An 18,379-nucleotide genomic window follows, 5' to 3' on the forward strand; every position below is an offset into this window, starting at 1 on the left:
AACACAATAACTAATGAATAATCTATAAATGATACTCTTATAACTTATAAACTTCATGTAACAATTAAAGTAAATTAAAATGCAGCTCATCTCATCTCATCTCATCTCATCTCTTTTGATTCCTAAAATTTTTCACTTTTCATTATAAAGCAGTTACCCGGTTATAGCGTATGTTAACAATAAAAATATGAATATCTTCAGAATGGTTGAGACTATAGATGATTAAATAAATGATTACTAGCATTAATGATAAGTTATTTGTCTCTTGATGTTTAGTATTTGATAAATTGAATGATTCAATAGACGGATTTGTCGATACAGTCAATTGTGTTTTGGGTGTGCCTTATTTTTGTTTGACTATTGAAAATACAAACGATCGAAAAAAGAACAGTTGAATAAAACAACATGTTTTCAAGAACTTTCTTTAAAAGTAACACTAGCCATGTTTTGAGATCATCCATGTTGCCTGTTAAAGGGGTAAAACTTGGTTTAGGTTTAGCTGCTGGTTGTTTTGGGTACTATTATGTTATGAACTCTAGATCAGCAATTCATGAATACGTCATTTGTCCATTAATTAGGTTTGTTACTCCTGATGCAGAAAATGGCCATAAGTTAGGTATATGGTGTTTGAAGTATGGATTAGCTCCAAAGTTATTCTTTGATAAGGATCCAGAATTACTACATGTGAATGTTTTTGGTAAAACTTTAACAAATCCTGTTGGTTGTGCAGCTGGTCTAGATAAGGATGCAGAAGCAATCGATGGGATTTTATCAGGTGGGTTTGGGTATATGGAAGTTGGGACTGTAACACCTCTATCTCAACCAGGTAACCCAAGACCAAGATTCTTCAGATTACCAAAGGATGAAGCGGTTATTAACAGATATGGTTTTAATTCTGCTGGTCATGAAGTTATGTTCGATAATTTAATGCAAAGAATAAGTAAGTTTGTTAATAGTTATTCTTCCAAGGACAAACAAGCATCTAATTTGTCTTTGAACGAAAATAAATTATTGGGCATTAACTTAGGTAAAAATAAAACTGGTGACGAAGTACAAGATTATTTGAAAGGTGTTGAAAGATTTCAATCTTTAGCTGATGTGTTAGTTATCAACGTTTCATCTCCAAATACCCCAGGTTTACGTGACCTTCAAAATGAAAAGAAATTGACAAATTTATTGACTCAAATCGTTAAAAAAAGAGATTCACTCATTGACCAAGGTAACGCATTAGGTGCTAAAGAACATAAACCACCAATTCTTGTGAAAATTGCCCCTGACTTGGCAGAGCCTGCTTTGCAGAGCATTGTCGAAGCAGCTAAGACATCAAAAATAGACGGTATCATTGTCTCCAATACTACCATTGAAAGACCAGAAACTTTAAAGACAACCGATAACCAACTAATCAATCAACCTGGTGGGTTATCAGGTAAACCATTGAAAATATATTCCCTAAATGCGCTAAGAAACGTCGCAAAGTACACTAAAGACAGTAACTTAGTTCTTGTTGGATGTGGCGGTATTTCTTCGGGAAAGGATGCCATTGAATTTGCCAAGGCAGGTGCTACTTTTGTTCAAGTGTATACGGCTTATGCCTATAAAGGACCAGGCTTAATTGCCAACATCAAGGATGAAATAACAGAAGAGCTACAGAAAGAAGGAAAGACTTGGACTGAAATTATTGGCTCAGATTTGAAATAGTCTTAATTAATCTTAATATTCAACTGCTCAAAAATCGTAGAAAATAAACTAAGTAAATGCACATATCTAAAAATACTACTTATTTTGTAGGTGATTCAAATATATTATTTATATTAATCTATAATATTCTATATCACAAGCTTCATTAATTATAACTTCTGAAAGCTCACGTAAATACTAAAATTTACCAAGATCATTCTCTCTTCTTTTCTTTTAACATAAATTGTATAAAACATAAACAGTGTTATGTCTTTGTTAAATTAAGGTTGTTGAAAAAAACGTAAGGATACTTAAATCAAAGGTTTAAGGAGAAAATTCAAAAATATTAAAGAAATGCCTATATATATATATTATTTGATTCATAGTTTACTCTTTGAATTGATGGTTTTGAGCTGCATTACTGTTAAGGTATAATTATCAAATAGTGGCAAGTATTAGTAATTTAAAATGGATGGGAATGAAAGTAACAATGATAGAGTGAAAATTGCCAAATCCCCTTGGTTTCAAAACATGTATTCCAATGCTCTAAAATTTTATAAGAAAGATGAGGAATTGGACGCCAATGACCGTTTTGAATTGTATCAAATATATTCTTCCATTAGGAACAGCGAACTAATAGGTGGTTGGCTTGGGTTTGGTAGTTTTTTCTCTTTACCATATTTGGTTAAATATTATAAAGTAGGTAACTTCAAAGGTGTCCGTGTACCAACAAGTATTGTTATTGGTTTTACGGGGATGATACTCTCATCACATTTAGCTGCTGAGTCTTCATATAACAAAGCAATAAAGAAATTAGACCCTGATGAAATGTTTAAAAACAGAAATAAGTATGATTATGATGGTTCAAATCCTGATGGTGGAGCAATATTTGAAGATCAAAAACAAATGAAATCAAGTAAACAAAGGCAATATGAGATGCTGACACTCTTGCAGATAGGTTCACCAACTATGTGGTCTAATTATTTTTATATGACGTACAAGAACCCTAACAAAAGATTCCCAGACCCAAGTAAAAAAATGGAAGAGTTCAAACAAGGCAAAAATAATAAAAGTAGTTTCTTAAACAGAAGAGATCCTTTTCAATTATATTCTGGACCTGATAAAGAAAAGGCAGAAGGTGTCATAAAAAATACTTCAAAAAGTGCAGAAAATGAAAACCCATTCAATGAAGTTTCCTATCAGAAAGTAACTCTAGATACTACTGATTACGGGCAGCAAAACACAAGAAGTTCTACAAATGGATCATCATGGGATAAAGTAAGGAGAGAAGCTAATAACGATAAATTCGCTGACCCAAATGATTCTAGTGATTCTATATTCGGCTTTGATGATCAAACTCTACCAATTGAAAAAAATGGTGAGCAATAATGGTTTTATGCATAAATTAAATGCAAATTACAACAGTCATCCATGTCAAATATTTAACTATCATGACGCATATACAGCACATAAACATTTTGGCAATACTTCCACTGCTATGCATTACACAAATAATTTAGTAACTATATTCTTCAAAATTATGCAAGCAACAGTAAAATAAATATTATTTAATACATCATTAATCATGTAACCTTTTAACAGTTGCTTTTGAAAACCTTTGGTTATTGATCTTTTGATCTTTTTTTAAATTTCAATGTTCCTTAATTCAAAGGCTTTAAAAAAGACGTTCCTAAGTAAAAAAAAAACAATACTCTTAGACATAGCAATTCCTTAAATGTATAAAATAATACTTAATTCCATAACCTTGAGATATTCCATTCTATGCTATTTTAATATATATTATTAGATCAGTTTACTAGTATTATAATATAAATCAAGATTTTAAATTGAATCATTTACATTGAAAAAGGTAATCAAACAAAGATGTCGACAATTTTAACTCCTATTGAAGAGCATTACTTAAAGAGAGAAGTATTGAAGATTCAATTAGATAGAGAGTTTGAGCAATTGAATGATCCCCATGCATTAAGGAAATTTGGGTTCCCGTTTACTAGTCATGATCCTAAAGATTTGCATAAATCGTCATCGACTGTAAATTTATTCAATAAATTCAGACTGACTTCTCTTGTTCAAAATGATCCGGAAGCAGCTGAACTAAGTAAACTAGATATAAAGGATGATGTGTCGAATATTGAAAAAACTAAGTTTCCTATATTAAGTTTTGTTCTCCAGAAATTTATTATGACCTTTCCTTTACTTTCGAAAAATCTGGTAAATGATGAAACCTTTTGGCAAATGAAAGTTCAAGTCTTTTTTGAACATTTTATGTCATTGCAATTTAGTAATAGTATAGATAGAGAACAGACAACAAAAAGGAAAAAAATTGCTAAAAAATTGACTAAAATTATTCTTCTATTATTCAATTCAGGAATTGGATCAAGTTTAGAAGTACAGTATTACAATGAGGACAAAATTAAAATACAAGATGACGGGGCAAGGGAAAGATCTCAAATTGAGCAGTTTGCCATACCTACAAAACAAAACTTAAGAGATTTCTTAACAAAAGAGCCTGTATTCGAGAATGGTTGGGATGTAAATATTATTGCAGTAATTGAAGAATCAGATCTGCCAGATGGAATCTCAGAATCTAAAATTTCAAATGAAGATAAGAATAAAATGAGTAGCATCCCTCTGTCACCAAAAAAAGCTACTTCATGGGCTAAGACATTTGGTTTCTCGCAACCAAAGTCATCTGGCATATTCTCTAGCTTTTCGAACTCTGATGAGAAAGTCACAAAAGGTTCCAATATGAAGTCTAGCCATTATTACTTTATGATTAAATTAAGAAATGAAGAATCAGACAATAAATATGATGACTCTAAGACTAAATATACTGTCAAAACATACGATGAATTTAAAGCTCTTTCAAAAGCTTTAAAGCATGAATTTCCAGGAAAGGATCTGCCAAAATTGCCACATAAAAATAAGAAAAGTACACATATGATAACATCAATAAATGGATATGATAAAAAAGCTAGTAACATGACTCCAAAAGAGCAAATCGTAGCTACTTTTGAATCTGAAGAGAATTTTGAAGTAACTGATAATCGTGAAAATAGAAATGCAATTGATAATATTCTCAATTCCGATATAGATCAATACTCAGATGATGATTCATCTACAGAATCTTTTGGAGATGATGATAAATTTGAGGATGCTACTAATTCTAAAAGTAACATACTACCATTTGAAAAGCTGAGAACTTCCTTAAGGCAGTATTTAAGAAATCTGACTAAAGATAATGAAGTTATATCAAATAAGATATTTATTGAATTTTTCAATTGTCAGAATTTAGTCGATAGCTCATTTAATGATAAAATAAGGGAAGATATTTCCAATAGGGAATTAATGGATATAACTAATCTAGAAAATCAAATTCAATTTCAAAAGATTGCACTAGAAAGATCAATGGAATTACAAAATGTGATGACCAGTTTTAAAGATAACTTTATAAAAGATAAAACATTCCTATTATCTTGTGTTAGAGAAATTAAAAAACATAATAAAGTTGAAGATCTATCGCCACTGTTGAGAAACTTTATTGAATGGTGTAAGGTTTATTTATCATCAACAATTTATCAACTGTTTCTTGGAAACGATAATAGTTATGAATTTTTTTCTCAAATTAAACGATTACATAGGTTAGTCCCTTACTCTGTAATGAGCCAAATAATGAAATACACCAATCCTATGGCTATCATGAAAGCCATGATGGAATTATTTATGGCACAACCTTTTGGCGGCAAGTCATTGTTACAAACAATGTTTTCTTCCATTTTAGCAGATGATTTGAAAAGTCAAGATGAAGTAATTAAGCAATTAGAAGAAAAAATAAAGAAAAAATTTCAATTAGGTGAACAAGTTATTGAAATATTTAAAAAATCAGTTTACAATAATGAAAAGTATGAATATATCTCCATGTCTTTTATTTATTCAGAGACAGAAGCCACTCACATGCCATCGGCTATGTTATTACTTCTACATTGTGCAGAAAAAAACTATATTTCTCCAGAGGCATTAGACATAATTACAGAATCTTATATGGACTGGAAATCCATTAATGAGTCTGAAAATGATATTGAAACTATCCATGATGAAAAGAACAAGAATGCGGAGTTATTCTCCAATATTAAAGAATTGTTGCAATTATACATAAAAGAAAGAGATAAACAATTACTACAACAATTATGGCAAGACCCAGAGTTAATACAACTATTAAAATCTATGGTCACGATGATCTATGAACCAATTGTAAAGATATTTAAAATTGCCAGAGTTGATATCGCATTAAAAAATTTCGAACGTTTTATGAACGATTTGATTAAATTAATGGATGGTGTTATCAACGGGGATCTAGGTGCATCCGCTGAATTCAATGTGGTCGAAGCTATCAGTGATTTAGTCACTGCGCATCAAGATTCATTTTTTGAGTTCGTGCATGATGTTTATAACAATGATACTGAAGGTGTTTTTGAAGGTTTCATTACATGGATATTAGGAATCAATGAATTTCTTCAAAATAGTAAGTATGGAGAACCAACAACAAGAATTGATTTTAGTAAGTTGTTACAGGCTAGTTCCATTCACACTGACTCTGTGCGTACTGAAATAGATAATGTTATCGACCAAAAGCTTACGGGGCGTAAAATATATAATCAATTACTGGAATTGAAAACTAAAGAAACTGCTGAGAAAGATAAAAAATCGACAAATGTTGTGGATAAAAACTGGAAGCATATTAATTCTATGGTAATGACGGACAATTCTTTTTCGTTTGGTGTTGCTGATGGTGATCTGCTCGATCTTGATCTTGATACAAAAGATTATGAAGTGTTGCATAGAAATGGTGAAGATTCTTTAGAAATTAAGTACCAAGAAATCTTGAATAAAACTATAAATACCGATGAGATTAAAAAATTTGCTATACAAGATTTTGAGAAAGAATTGAAAGAATTCTTAAAAAGGAATGGTGTAGAATAACATTTTTTCTATTAAGTTTTAATGATTAGTTGTTTTGAATATGATACTAGTTGTTTTAAGTCAAAGAATATCAAAAATATACATAATGTTCAAATCATTTCTTTTATTTAAGTATATAAACCGAAATATAGTAATACAATATTATCATATGCGTTTGATAAATAGGAACAAAGTGGAGGTATCGATTTTAAAATGTACTTTAAACTAAATTAAATATGAATAAGTTCACTTGTTGACAGTAACTAAAGACATGCGTAACTTGGTTGTGACTGACTAGATCAAATTAAATGGGCAGTAAGAAAGTGCTCAAACTTCGCATCTAAGGTAACAATAGCAATCGGTCATGATGATACCGTGGCCATTCAAAATTTTTGGGAGAAAGAGTCTAGCGTCTTCAATTGCAATAGCAATATTTGTAGGATATTGGTTGTATTTCGACTGTGACAGAAGGAATGATTCTGAATTCTATAGGCATTGAAATTATTATAAAAACAACTTAAAGTTAATTAAAATAACCTTAATACGCGTGATTTGGAAGCCAAACAAAAACCATTGAGAGATGTTATTGAAATGATAGTTAGAAGTTTCCAAGCAGATCCAATTCCAGATGATGAAAGTTTAATGACAACTATTTATTGAATAATTTTAACTACTGCTAAACAGCTCTCGACTGAAAAGCATAAAATATAGAGTCTGCATGCAACTTCTTTAAAGCTCTCATTGTGTATTCCAAGACCCAAGAAGTATTGGACCTGATGAGGAGAACGTAGCAGAGAGCATTTTATAGTCTTGTAATAACTATGATAGCGGTAAAGGCACCAAAAGATTTTGTTCGATTTTTACATTGAGCATAATGCAATCTCATTTCAGAAAGAAAAGATGAAAAGTTTTGACACTCAATCCATTGAAGTCGAATAAGTCACTAAATTATATTGAAATTAAGATGTAAGATGAAATTGTATAGTCAGGCAAATGTATGTGAGCACTTGTAAATTTTTCTATTTTATTATGTACGTTATACTTTAATCTGCTAAAAGCCTTTTATTTAATAGTATAGGGCTTTAGTTAGACAGTAACCATAAGTACCCATTAAGATGATATGGACTGTATTTAAAATAACACTTGCTAAGTGAACTTTTCCAAATGATTTCTTTAATGGAGCATCTTTCTTTTCTAATTCCTCACCTTCGAATTTTTTGGCTAATTCTTTTCTCTCTAATTTAACTTTCTTGGCCCATGGTAGTAAAGCAACCAAATTGATTAAACCTGAAGCGAAAGCAGCAATTAAACAGTGATAAGCACCTGGTTGGACGTTGTATGGAGCAGTGAAGGCTAAGATAATTGGAGCAAGAGTCTCTAATCTAAATAATTGTGGGAACATGTGGTTCTGTAGCTCAGAGAATTGCTCCCTTTCTAGAGTACGGTAAGCCACGATGGAAGCTACTTTAGAGTAAAAAAGGGTGCCACCAAAAGCGAATGAATAAAATAGCAAATGAGCTGTTGGTTTGAATAGTTCTGGAAAAATCATGTCTGAGTTCGAAATTAATTGCTTTGTATATTTTTTAAGGCAATACTTCTACGGTTTAGTTTATATATTTAAAGTAATAGTAAAAAAAGTTAAAAGCTAAATGTTTTCTTGCAACAATTGACCTATTTATATAAAATAACTTTGAACATAAATTGAGTATTAATATCCCCTCCCCATATATATTATTCAATTCATAATTTTGTTAACCGATTGTTCCGTACATCTTTCTTCTCATCTCTCTTTCTTTTTCTCTCGATCAAAATTTCCCAATTAGGACGATCAAAATTTCAGTTTCTCGAGAGTTTCATTGATTATATACTCAAAATCGTCCTAATTAGGAATCATACAAATGTAGTTTCGGGTAATAAATGTTATTCCATTTCTCGAGAAATTTCAAAATTCGAATTTCGAAAAGTTTCATTTCAAGATTTTTCGATAGCTCACTATCTAAGGATACATAAATCTTATATATAAAATAAAAATTAACAGCATGGATTGTGTTTAGTATTTGTACTCAATCTTACTAAAGCATATTTGAAACTTTTGAAGTGAACTTAAATATAAATAATCATCAAACGCAATGGTTGTCAAAGCTATATCTCAATCTTCGGTCGCTAGAAATGGTGTTGGTGCGTTTGTCTTTCCTGTTAAAAAAATTACTCTTCAATATTGTAATTGGGGTGGATCTTCAGATGGTATTAGAAAATTCCTTGTATCTAGTCGACTAGATAAGTTTGCCGAAAAGTACCCACATATTGAATTTAATATTTTAAGAAAACCAGGTCATCCGATTTTAAGAGGTGAATATACAAATGGACGTGAAAAGGTGATTTGTGTGAGAAATTTGAATCCAAATGATGTTGAAAATAAACTGGTATTGTTGAAGAATTCTAGTGGTAATATTTTACAGAAATTGACAAGGAATGATAATGTTAAATCTTTGAATTCAAGTGTTAGAGGTGTTTGGTCTCCTCTTCATGCAGATTCAAAATATACTATTTGAGTGATATTATACACTCTCATTTTCTCATATTCAACGCACATGCTTATACACATACAAACCTATATTATTTTGCACTATCATAGCTTGTTACACTTGCTATTTTTGATCATTTCATGTACATAAAAATCCAATTTAAAATATTGTGTAGATAACTCAGCACGTCATTAGAAATCCTATTTCGAAAACAAATATGTTTCTATTGGCTATATAATTTAAATTACATTAATGAAACTTTTGTGAGTTATATCGATCATAATTATTGTTGTTGTTGTTGTTTATATCTTCTTAAAATGTCATTCGATTAAATATTTGGTTAAAATATTATATATCTAATTATGCGGAACCTTTGTATTCTCTAAGAATAACAGGCACTGATGAAGGTGGCAATGCACCAAATTCAGTAATAATCTTTTTAATATAATCAGGTGGAGTAAGATCATATAGAATGTTAATGATATTTAGATTTGGAGATTTCTGCCAATTGTCAAGTATATTCTTATTGATATCGGCATCATCATTTGCAGTCTCCTTATCTTTGCCTTTATTACTAGGTGCTTGGGATTTTTTACCCTTTTGGTTCATGTCAACTTCATCCTTTTCTCTGGCAGCTTCACGTTCTTGAACAAAACGCTGTAGTAAAGAACCAGTGTTGCCATATTTTTGTGATGGATTGCTATAATTAATATTAACTAGATCATTTGGATCAGCTAATTCATTGTACGTAACACTATCCAATTGTACTCTTTGTGAAAATTTCAAACTTTCACAGCAAACTAAAACTGGAATATTTTTTTGCTTTGCACTCATTGCCACCATTGCGGTACCAGCCCTGGAGTATAAGAAACCATTGGATAAAATTGAATGTGTACCTAAAAATACATAATCCACTTTCATGTTGAAAATAGTATCCAAACTGGTAATTAGAGCATAGGTTACTTTAACACCGTTTCTTCTTAAAAATTCAGCCATTTTTCTGCCTTCAAATAACGGTCTGGAATCAACAACAGTAACTTCTATATCCTTTTTTTTAACAACTGCATTTTCAATAATTAAGTCCTTTAACACTTTTGAGGCACCATATGTAACAATGGATGAGCCATCAGTTAAATGCTGAGAAGCATTTTCAATAATTAATCTATCAGCAAGTTCAATTTTTTCACGAGCAAATTGAGCAATGGCTTCACATAAATCTCTTTTAGCCTCTTTATCAGGAGTTGATGGGTCGATAAGAGAAATTTCTTGCTTCAACCATCTAATAGCGTTACCCATAGTTACACTTAAGGGTCTGGCTTTGGTAAGCACATCAATTTGGTGAGATAAATAATTAGTTAGATTACGCGATAATGTAGTTCCTGGTGGAGTTTGGTAATCTTCGATCACAATTTGAAAAGCCTCTAACATTGCAATACAACGTGGAATCGACCCTACGATTTTATATTGAGCTAATGATGATGTTAACTTAACAATTACTGGATGAATTAAATCTTTATTAATTAAAATTTCTTTAACCACGGTCGAAAATTGAGAAGTGTTAATGTTGTTCTCTAAAGAATGTGGGACGACTGAGGTAACACCTGGTACAATGGAGTTTTCTTCTTCGTGTAAAGTGAAGTCAGCTAAAGATTTAGCCATTTCGGATACACTTGGAGCTTTGCTGCTTGTTTCAATTTCACCAACTGAGCCGTTTGTAGTAGAAGGGACAATCGAACCATTTTGACCTAATGGAGATGTTGTAGCAACATTAGAACCTGACAAAACACCGGCAATCGTTGGAATTGCTAGACCAGTTGCTGTGATCTTTGATGCTAATGGTGAGTTGACAGAACTAGTAAATGCTAAAATAGCAGCTCTTCTTTCAGCAGTAGTTTCTAGATGACTAAACAATGTGCTTTTATTTTCTCCTCTCATCACTGATTCTTTATCTTTATGCATCTGCTTCATCTTCTTGTCCTCTTGTTGTTTCAACTGCTTTTCCCTTTGATGTTGTTTCTTTTCTTTCTTAGCTTCAGCTTGAGCTTGTTGCTGTTCAATAGAAATACCATTTTCTTGTTTTTTAGCAGACCTTTTGGCTGCTTTTTCCTTCTTTTTCAATTCTTTTAATTCCTTATTTGATAGCTTTTGTGAATCTCCAGCAGTTTCTGGAGTTGTCACTGGAGCATCCTTCTCTTTTACCTTATTGGCCTCTTGAACTTCATTCATTGTTAAGCAATTTAGTTTAAACTTGCGATGATCTTCCAATTGTTCTCTGATGATGTTTCCAAGTAAAGGATCACTTATTTATTGAATCAGATCAATAATTTTGATAACAGAATATGCGTATACAAGTCTAAACATCTTTTATGATAATCTATCATTGTACCTATTTCAGAATATTTTTTTAGATGAGATGGAATTAAAATGCAAAAACTTGAACATTTTAATTTTTGAAAAAACTAGTTCGTTTACGATGATCCAAATTTTTACACAAAGTGAATAAATCGATGAGCTCAAAAAAGCGTAATTGTACTAACATAACTGTTGTAAATAACGTATAGATGTATTCCCATTCTTTATAACCGATGTTGTATTGGTATGCAAGTGGTATGAACATTATATTTACGTACATGAAAGTTATATAAAATATAGATTTATATGTGTATATGTGTCCTAGATATGATAGTAACTACTGTCTTTTGTCAACCTTGAGATTTCTTGTTCTGATACGATCTTTTGAAGTCAAGACCCAATTTATACCGTTGGCAATTTCTTCCTTGACATCGTTCGTTTCTGTATCGAAGTCATCATCATCAAAACCTAGAACTAGAACCATTTGTGTAATGGATATGAATTTTTCTCTTAATAGATAGTTTGTGTCACAGATAGTACTAATGTATAAACTTAATTCACGATCTAATTTAGTAGCACCTAAATCATTAACACGTAAAGACCAGATTTTCTTATCAACCAGTGTCACGATGTAATTAACGATGTTATTCAATAATTCTATGAAAGCATCATCATACAAGACATTCTTATAAGGAATTATTAAAGCCTTCCATTTTAAAATAAAATCATTTATTGATGTAAGGTCTTCAAAATCATCAGTGCTGGATATGTATGTGTTGTCGTTTCCGTTCACAAATAAATCCTTGCATAAAACACTGATTTTATTTTTAAGTACATTCTCAAATAGATATTTTAGAGACCATTTTTGAAGTTTTTCATTTTGTTTTTTCACCAGTTCATTACATGCATTTATCTTTGCAGTCAATAATTCAGAATCCTCACCAAATGGGAAATTATCGGATAACATGGTTGGATTATTCTCTAAAATTTCTTTAACCAAAATTTTTTGTGTAAAGACAACGTTCAAATACAATGTGTTCACGTAAATCAAATAATTATGTAATGAGAGGACAGATTCTGGATCTGAAACTACCGATTGTATATTTGATTGAATATTGGTTAAAGCATTAGCTGCTGCGCCTCTCAGATCAAATCCTAATTTTGAAAGTTTTGTACTTGAGGATACTGGAGTCATAAGTTTCGAATTGTGATGGCCAATATTGGTTAATTCTTCCTTAGGAATGTACTCTTTTAAGGCTAATGACGGTATCAACTTCGGTTGTAGATTTTTGAATTTATTTTGTAAAAATCTGACCAAATATTCATTTTGTATAAATCTGACCAGCTGGTCCAAAAATCTAGATAATATATCGAATTGACCTGTGTTTACTACTACAACCAAATTTTTTCTCACCAATAAGGTGATGTCTTCAAGAACAGAGGTTATAGCATATGACGATACTTCTTTGTGTTTAGGTACAGTGTTCCTTAGAGTAACGAGATTATTAATGTCTGGCATTTCTTCTAATTCAATAGAATTATTGAAAGACTTATGTAAATGATACAATACTAAAGTATCAAAAGTTGATATAAAACCTTCATTTACTAGTTTATTTTTAAAGTTGCTTTCCAATAAGCTAGGTGCGTAATCTAATTTGGTGTATTTAATGTCGTTAAATTCATTCCATCTAACAGAGAAAAATCTTGTATACATTGACCAATTTTGTAAAATTTGTGAAAATTCATTTATTAATAATGAAATATTGTTAACTGATATCATTTGAACACCATCCATACTTTCTGCATCAGAATCCTCTGAATCACTACTGTCGCCATTTAATTTACGATTGTTTTTTTTCATTTGGAGACGTTGCCATTCCTTAATTTCTTTCACGGTTCTTGTTAATTTTTTCGATTCAGCAAAGGTATCAAGCACTAAGCCAGCTTGCAATTCAGCTTCTTTTTCTACTTTTTCCATGACGTTTGTCATGTAAGTCAGATTATAAGATACTGTAATGACTTTAGAATGTTCATTAATAACAGTTGAAACTAACTTAAACAGATGTAATAACACTTGTGAGAAAAACCCAGGTCGTTTTATCGACTGTTCCAAGTTATCGTTACCATTAATTGTCATTAAGGTTCTACTCTCTTCGGCAATAATATTACAGACATATTTTGAATACATATCCAAACCTAATTTATCTTGACCTATCATTGGGAACATTTTAAACATTAATGTCAATTCCTCTGTATCACTTGACTCTGCAGCTTTCATAAATCTTTTTTGGAATATTTCCTTTAATTCATCACTCCATTTATTAATTACAACAGTTGGTTCATCTGAGACTTCACTTGATGGTACAACTCTTGATGCAAATTCTGACTTTATAACATTTTCTGGGATTTTTCTAATTTCCTCGATGGCTGTTGCTGCAACGACATAGTTTTCATCCTTAAGGGCGTTATTTATCAATGAAATATTATTTTTCAATAATCTTATATAATTCAAAAATTCCAATATCTTATTAACTAAATTTTTTTCTGTATCGATAGTTGAAATATCATAATTGATTGATTTTGCTATATTATTTGAACTTGAGACATTTGCTAATGAAATATTATAATTTGTGAGTACAGTAGTTAAATTTGTTCTTAATAATTCCAACTTTCTAATTTTTTTATTATGTGAAAATTGTGAAGTTGCGATGAATTTATTTAACTGTCCCGTAGTCTCAGCTTTATCTCTCTGAATTATATCGTGCAATTTATTCAATTGCGATTGAGTTGACAATTTTGAAAATAATTGATTATATTTAGAAAGTTCTTTGGATAGAAGCCCTTCTAAAACTGCATTATCCCATGAGATCTCGTTATCGTTACTATCCAAATATAGTTCCGACATATTGGATGATATTGACAGAATCTGGAAGGCCTGTTGCTATATCACTTGCTCAAAATAGTAAATGACTCACAAGCTGCTGATTGATCACAGTTGAGGTGATAAAGTGGTCGGTTATATGATGTTCATGTAATCACATCGTTATAGAATGAAGAAACCCATGATACTTTCTTTATAGCTGCCATATGTTTTTCATATTACTAGAAATTGAACAGCTACGTCGCAGGCGTAATAACCGGGTAAATTAATAGTGATAAGGCATCCCAACTTCATAAACAAGAGTTTGCATTGATATATATGGATATGTTATAAATTTTTAAAAGATTGGTTATTCATCATTAATTAGTAGTAAGTAGTGATTTAGAAATACAGTAGAAAGATTAAAAAAACTATGTTATAATTAACAAAAAGTAAAGACATGAAATAATAAATGAAAAATTATCCAAATTTGAACACATTACTTTGTGTTGGAGGAAGACTTAAAATGAGTTTGTTGATTTATTTCATACCTTTATCCATGATAATATTTGTATGTGCTTGTATGTGATAGCATTGTTTTTCTTATTTATTACATTTAAATTTTCAATTAATTATTAGAAGATTTTTTCGGTTTTATAAGTTATAGAGAAGATTGTCTATGTAAATTAATTGCTGTGTGTGCATGAGAAGGAAGCACAGTTGATTAATTCACGTGTACAGATTCTTCCTCGGCGTCTTGATGAAGTTCCTCCTCTTCTTCCTCTTCTTCTTCCTCGCCGGACCATTGGCCGTCGTGATCTTCTTGAGCGATAGCTTCATCGACTAAGTCATCTTCATCCTCGTAGTCGTCGTAGACAATGTCTTCGTCGTTCTTGAAAGACAAAGTTGCTTTCACTTGGGCAGAGTCCAAGGTCCATTCGTTCAATGCACTTTCTGCGTCAATGATAATTTGTTTAGAAGCTTCGTAGCCGTCGTAGGCTGGTCTAGTTTCACCTGGAGTGACTGGAGAGTCATCTAGTAATTCTAGTAGGGCCTTGCCGTAACCAGCGATCAGGGCTATTTTTTCTGAGTGTTCCACGATGGAGTCAAATTGGTAGTTGAATGCAGCTCTTAATTTCGATCTGGTGATGTTTGACAATTGTGCTTCAGCAACCAAAGATTCCGCTTCAGCTCTGACCAGTTCTTGTTCTAGAATCTCGATCTTTGGGGATTGTGGGTCCTTGTACTTCAAATAAGCGATTTTGTCGGTCAACTTAGCTTTTCTGTCTCTTGATGGTTGGACGGACCCCTCGATGTCCCTCACGGACTTCAAAGTAAGTCTGTACTGGTCGTAGCGATCGATGAACTGGTCGTCCAGCTCACTGATCTCGTAGATTAGAACACCCAGCTTGTCGGTGATGTCCGAGACGTCGTCGTCGTTCTCCAGGCCCCACACAGACAATTGTGTAGCGGCGTCTCTCCTCTCATTGGAGACGATTTCCATCGATCTCAAGACGTTCTTCTCGATCTTCACCAGCTGCGACAACTTTCTAGACAGCTCGGGGCCAAAAGCGCCGGCGGTGTTCTTTCTGAAAGAGTACGCGATACCACCCTTGCCGAAGAACCTAGACTTGGTCGAGGAAGGAGGAGGAGGAGGGTTCTGCAATTGAGCAGCAGTAGGGGCTCTTGAGTTTCTGAGTGAATAAGTTCTATGCATGATAGACGTTTTCCTGTGTGTATGTGTGTGTATAGTTGCGTGTATAGTAGTTCTGTGTGTGACAGGAGGTAAGCAATGGAACAGCAAAACAATACGACAAACAGGACAAGTGGGTGCTGGCAACGACAAGTGGACACTGCTGAAAACCAATCCGCTTAAATACAATTTTACTAGGAATGAAAAGTGAATTGAATTGGGAAAACCACGAAAAACAAGTTTGAAAAGAAATAAACCGTTAAAAAAGAGGGGAGTGGAAGTTAAAATTACGATAAACCAGCTGTAATTGACGTGGTTAGCGGGCAGTGTTGCATGTGCGTGCGTGCGCAGCGGCATGTGCAGCAATGGCAATCTGTTGGGCGTTGACCCGCCGCCTCCGTGGCGGCGGGTCCCCTGCTCCTCCCTAACCCGTGAGGGGGATCGCGAGATTGACGGGCGCCGCCAGCAGACAGCGCGGGAGGACAAACGAACGGAGGCCAGGCCGGGTCACCCCCACGCCCCACGGCATTGCACGGCGGCTTCGGGAGAAAAACACTTTTTAAGGGAGCAAGCGCAGTGGCGGCAGCGCGACGGTAATGCCACACGCAACGCGCAACGCGTCGGGTAAATGCCGGCAGCGGGGTAATGGGCGCACTCTGTGCGGTTCGCGCGAACCTCAATTAGGAAACCGTCCTGTGATTACTATCCTTGGAGCATGCCCGTGGTGCGTGGATGCCTATTAATCAAGATGGCGGGTCCATATTCTATGTGCGTACATGTGTGCATGCTCTCTATATATTGATTCTTATATAAGTGTGCATGTATGATGAGGTGATTCAACTTCCATTCTGTCGTAATGGAAGGTCATTATTATGTATACGTATACGATGCCTCTTGATCAACACTCTCTCTGTACATGGTCTCTTATGCCCCCCTCTCGGCCCCCCCCTCGTAATCCCGTAAGGCCTGAAATGGAACAATACTCCTCTTCGTGTTGTTTGAACAATGACATCGATCTCATTGTAAATAAACCATCAGTTTCATCTCTTAGTCCACTACAGAATAATGTCGCGATTTTATCAAGTAATGCCTTCTATAATCCGTCTACTTCAATTGTTCCGCCCGATTTGGACTTCTTCACTAACAGACAGCTGCGCTTGCGAAAAGTCATCGGCAAAGGCGCCATCTCATACGTGTATTCCATTGCTTCAAATGATACCGTTGTTTTAAAGTTTCCTACAGGCAGGAAAAAATACAATATCATCATAAATGAGTTCCTGCTGCTGAAGTATCTGTCCGATCCCTCGGCGCCACGCAACAACCATATCATACAAACATTGGGTGTCACGTATTTGACAAAGACTAATTTCAAGAATTTTAGAAATGGCGAGCTGGTGCCAGCAATTGCATTGCACAGGTGCACTATGGACCTGCAAAATTACTATGTGGAATTGAACGGCAAGTTGGATTACGCTGCTGCACCTAATGGCAACGGATTGAAGCGATGCAAGGCTGCATGGTGGAGGATACTGGAACATGCTTTGCAAGCATTGGCTTTCTTGAAAATGAAAAAGATACTGCATACCGACATTAAAACTGCAAATGTCTTAGTGGACATAGCAGACAATGGCCCCATTTTTTATATATCGGATTTTACTTCGGCGGTATTGTTGGATCAAGAGCAAGGCGCCCTGGAGATTGAACACAGCATTTTCACAACTTTGGAATACTGTTCCCCAGAACTTTTGCTGAAGTTTCGTGCTCACAACAGCAACAAGAGTGCTCCGGTACCCGAGGACAAACATGATTCGGTCGGTTGGGAGTCGTATTATAGAAGAGATTTTTACTCGCTAGGACTGTGTCTATTGGCATTCATTGTAAATAATGAACCCTATAAGAAAATTAAGGATTTGAAGTTCCATGCAGCGCAGAACATCACGTCCTCATTCGAAAGTAATCAATGGTTACTAAACATAATACTTCAAAATACTCCTATTAAATTTAATATTCAATATGATAGTCATCTCTCAAACAATAAACAATTCGAAACGTTCTGGCAACAAGAATTGGATCTGTTGAAAAAAATTCTTCAAAATAAAATATCACTTGAAGATTGCATTACTTTAGTTAAACGGTATGATTCAGATATGGGGAAGGCTACTTAACATGACTACCATTATATATTATTACTACTTGTATATATGTTGTATCTGTTCTATTTACCCGGTTTCCACATTTCTCGAATATTAAAAAATTAAATTCGGTGGCAAAATTTATACACATACACTCATA

The 18,379-nt window shown here is 33.4% G+C and overlaps 9 protein-coding genes across 9 annotated transcripts; 5 read left to right on the top strand and 4 right to left on the bottom strand.

The window, feature by feature from the left end:
* Positions 1 to 405: 405 nt before the first annotated feature.
* On the top strand, positions 406 to 1,698 carry TPHA0J01080 (dihydroorotate dehydrogenase 2; the record flags this gene model as incomplete). Its single annotated transcript, XM_003687316.1, has 1 exon — positions 406 to 1,698. The coding sequence occupies one exon, from the start codon at positions 406 to 408 to the stop codon at positions 1,696 to 1,698; it is 1,293 nt and encodes a 430-aa protein (XP_003687364.1).
* A 447-nt stretch (positions 1,699 to 2,145) lies between these two features.
* On the top strand, positions 2,146 to 3,066 carry RCI37 (Rci37p; the record flags this gene model as incomplete). Its single annotated transcript, XM_003687317.1, has 1 exon — positions 2,146 to 3,066. The coding sequence occupies one exon, from the start codon at positions 2,146 to 2,148 to the stop codon at positions 3,064 to 3,066; it is 921 nt and encodes a 306-aa protein (XP_003687365.1).
* A 495-nt stretch (positions 3,067 to 3,561) lies between these two features.
* TPHA0J01100 (uncharacterized protein) lies at positions 3,562 to 6,678 on the top strand (the record flags this gene model as incomplete). The annotated part of the gene is made up of 1 exon (XM_003687318.1): positions 3,562 to 6,678. The coding sequence occupies one exon, from the start codon at positions 3,562 to 3,564 to the stop codon at positions 6,676 to 6,678; it is 3,117 nt and encodes a 1,038-aa protein (XP_003687366.1).
* Positions 6,679 to 7,723: 1,045 nt separating this feature from the next.
* On the bottom strand, positions 7,724 to 8,206 carry TPHA0J01110 (DUF4149 domain-containing protein; the record flags this gene model as incomplete). Its single annotated transcript, XM_003687319.1, has 1 exon — positions 7,724 to 8,206. One exon carries the CDS (start codon positions 8,204 to 8,206, stop codon positions 7,724 to 7,726), a length of 483 nt encoding a protein of 160 aa, XP_003687367.1.
* A 580-nt stretch (positions 8,207 to 8,786) lies between these two features.
* MRPL51 (mitochondrial 54S ribosomal protein mL43) lies at positions 8,787 to 9,209 on the top strand (the record flags this gene model as incomplete). The annotated part of the gene is made up of 1 exon (XM_003687320.1): positions 8,787 to 9,209. One exon carries the CDS (start codon positions 8,787 to 8,789, stop codon positions 9,207 to 9,209), a length of 423 nt encoding a protein of 140 aa, XP_003687368.1.
* A 333-nt stretch (positions 9,210 to 9,542) lies between these two features.
* GCD2 (translation initiation factor eIF2B subunit delta) lies at positions 9,543 to 11,408 on the bottom strand (the record flags this gene model as incomplete). The annotated part of the gene is made up of 1 exon (XM_003687321.1): positions 9,543 to 11,408. The coding sequence occupies one exon, from the start codon at positions 11,406 to 11,408 to the stop codon at positions 9,543 to 9,545; it is 1,866 nt and encodes a 621-aa protein (XP_003687369.1).
* Positions 11,409 to 11,871: 463 nt separating this feature from the next.
* Positions 11,872 to 14,439, bottom strand: COG4 (Golgi transport complex subunit COG4; the record flags this gene model as incomplete). The annotated part of the gene is made up of 1 exon (XM_003687322.1): positions 11,872 to 14,439. The coding sequence occupies one exon, from the start codon at positions 14,437 to 14,439 to the stop codon at positions 11,872 to 11,874; it is 2,568 nt and encodes an 855-aa protein (XP_003687370.1).
* A 679-nt stretch (positions 14,440 to 15,118) lies between these two features.
* PIL1 (lipid-binding protein PIL1) lies at positions 15,119 to 16,111 on the bottom strand (the record flags this gene model as incomplete). The annotated part of the gene is made up of 1 exon (XM_003687323.1): positions 15,119 to 16,111. The coding sequence occupies one exon, from the start codon at positions 16,109 to 16,111 to the stop codon at positions 15,119 to 15,121; it is 993 nt and encodes a 330-aa protein (XP_003687371.1).
* Positions 16,112 to 16,959: 848 nt separating this feature from the next.
* ISR1 (putative protein kinase ISR1) lies at positions 16,960 to 18,252 on the top strand (the record flags this gene model as incomplete). The annotated part of the gene is made up of 1 exon (XM_003687324.1): positions 16,960 to 18,252. The coding sequence occupies one exon, from the start codon at positions 16,960 to 16,962 to the stop codon at positions 18,250 to 18,252; it is 1,293 nt and encodes a 430-aa protein (XP_003687372.1).
* Positions 18,253 to 18,379: the final 127 nt, after the last annotated feature.

Source organism: Tetrapisispora phaffii, chromosome 10 (assembly GCF_000236905.1).
Source record: "Tetrapisispora phaffii CBS 4417 chromosome 10, complete genome".
NCBI lineage: Eukaryota > Fungi > Ascomycota > Saccharomycetes > Saccharomycetales > Saccharomycetaceae > Tetrapisispora > Tetrapisispora phaffii.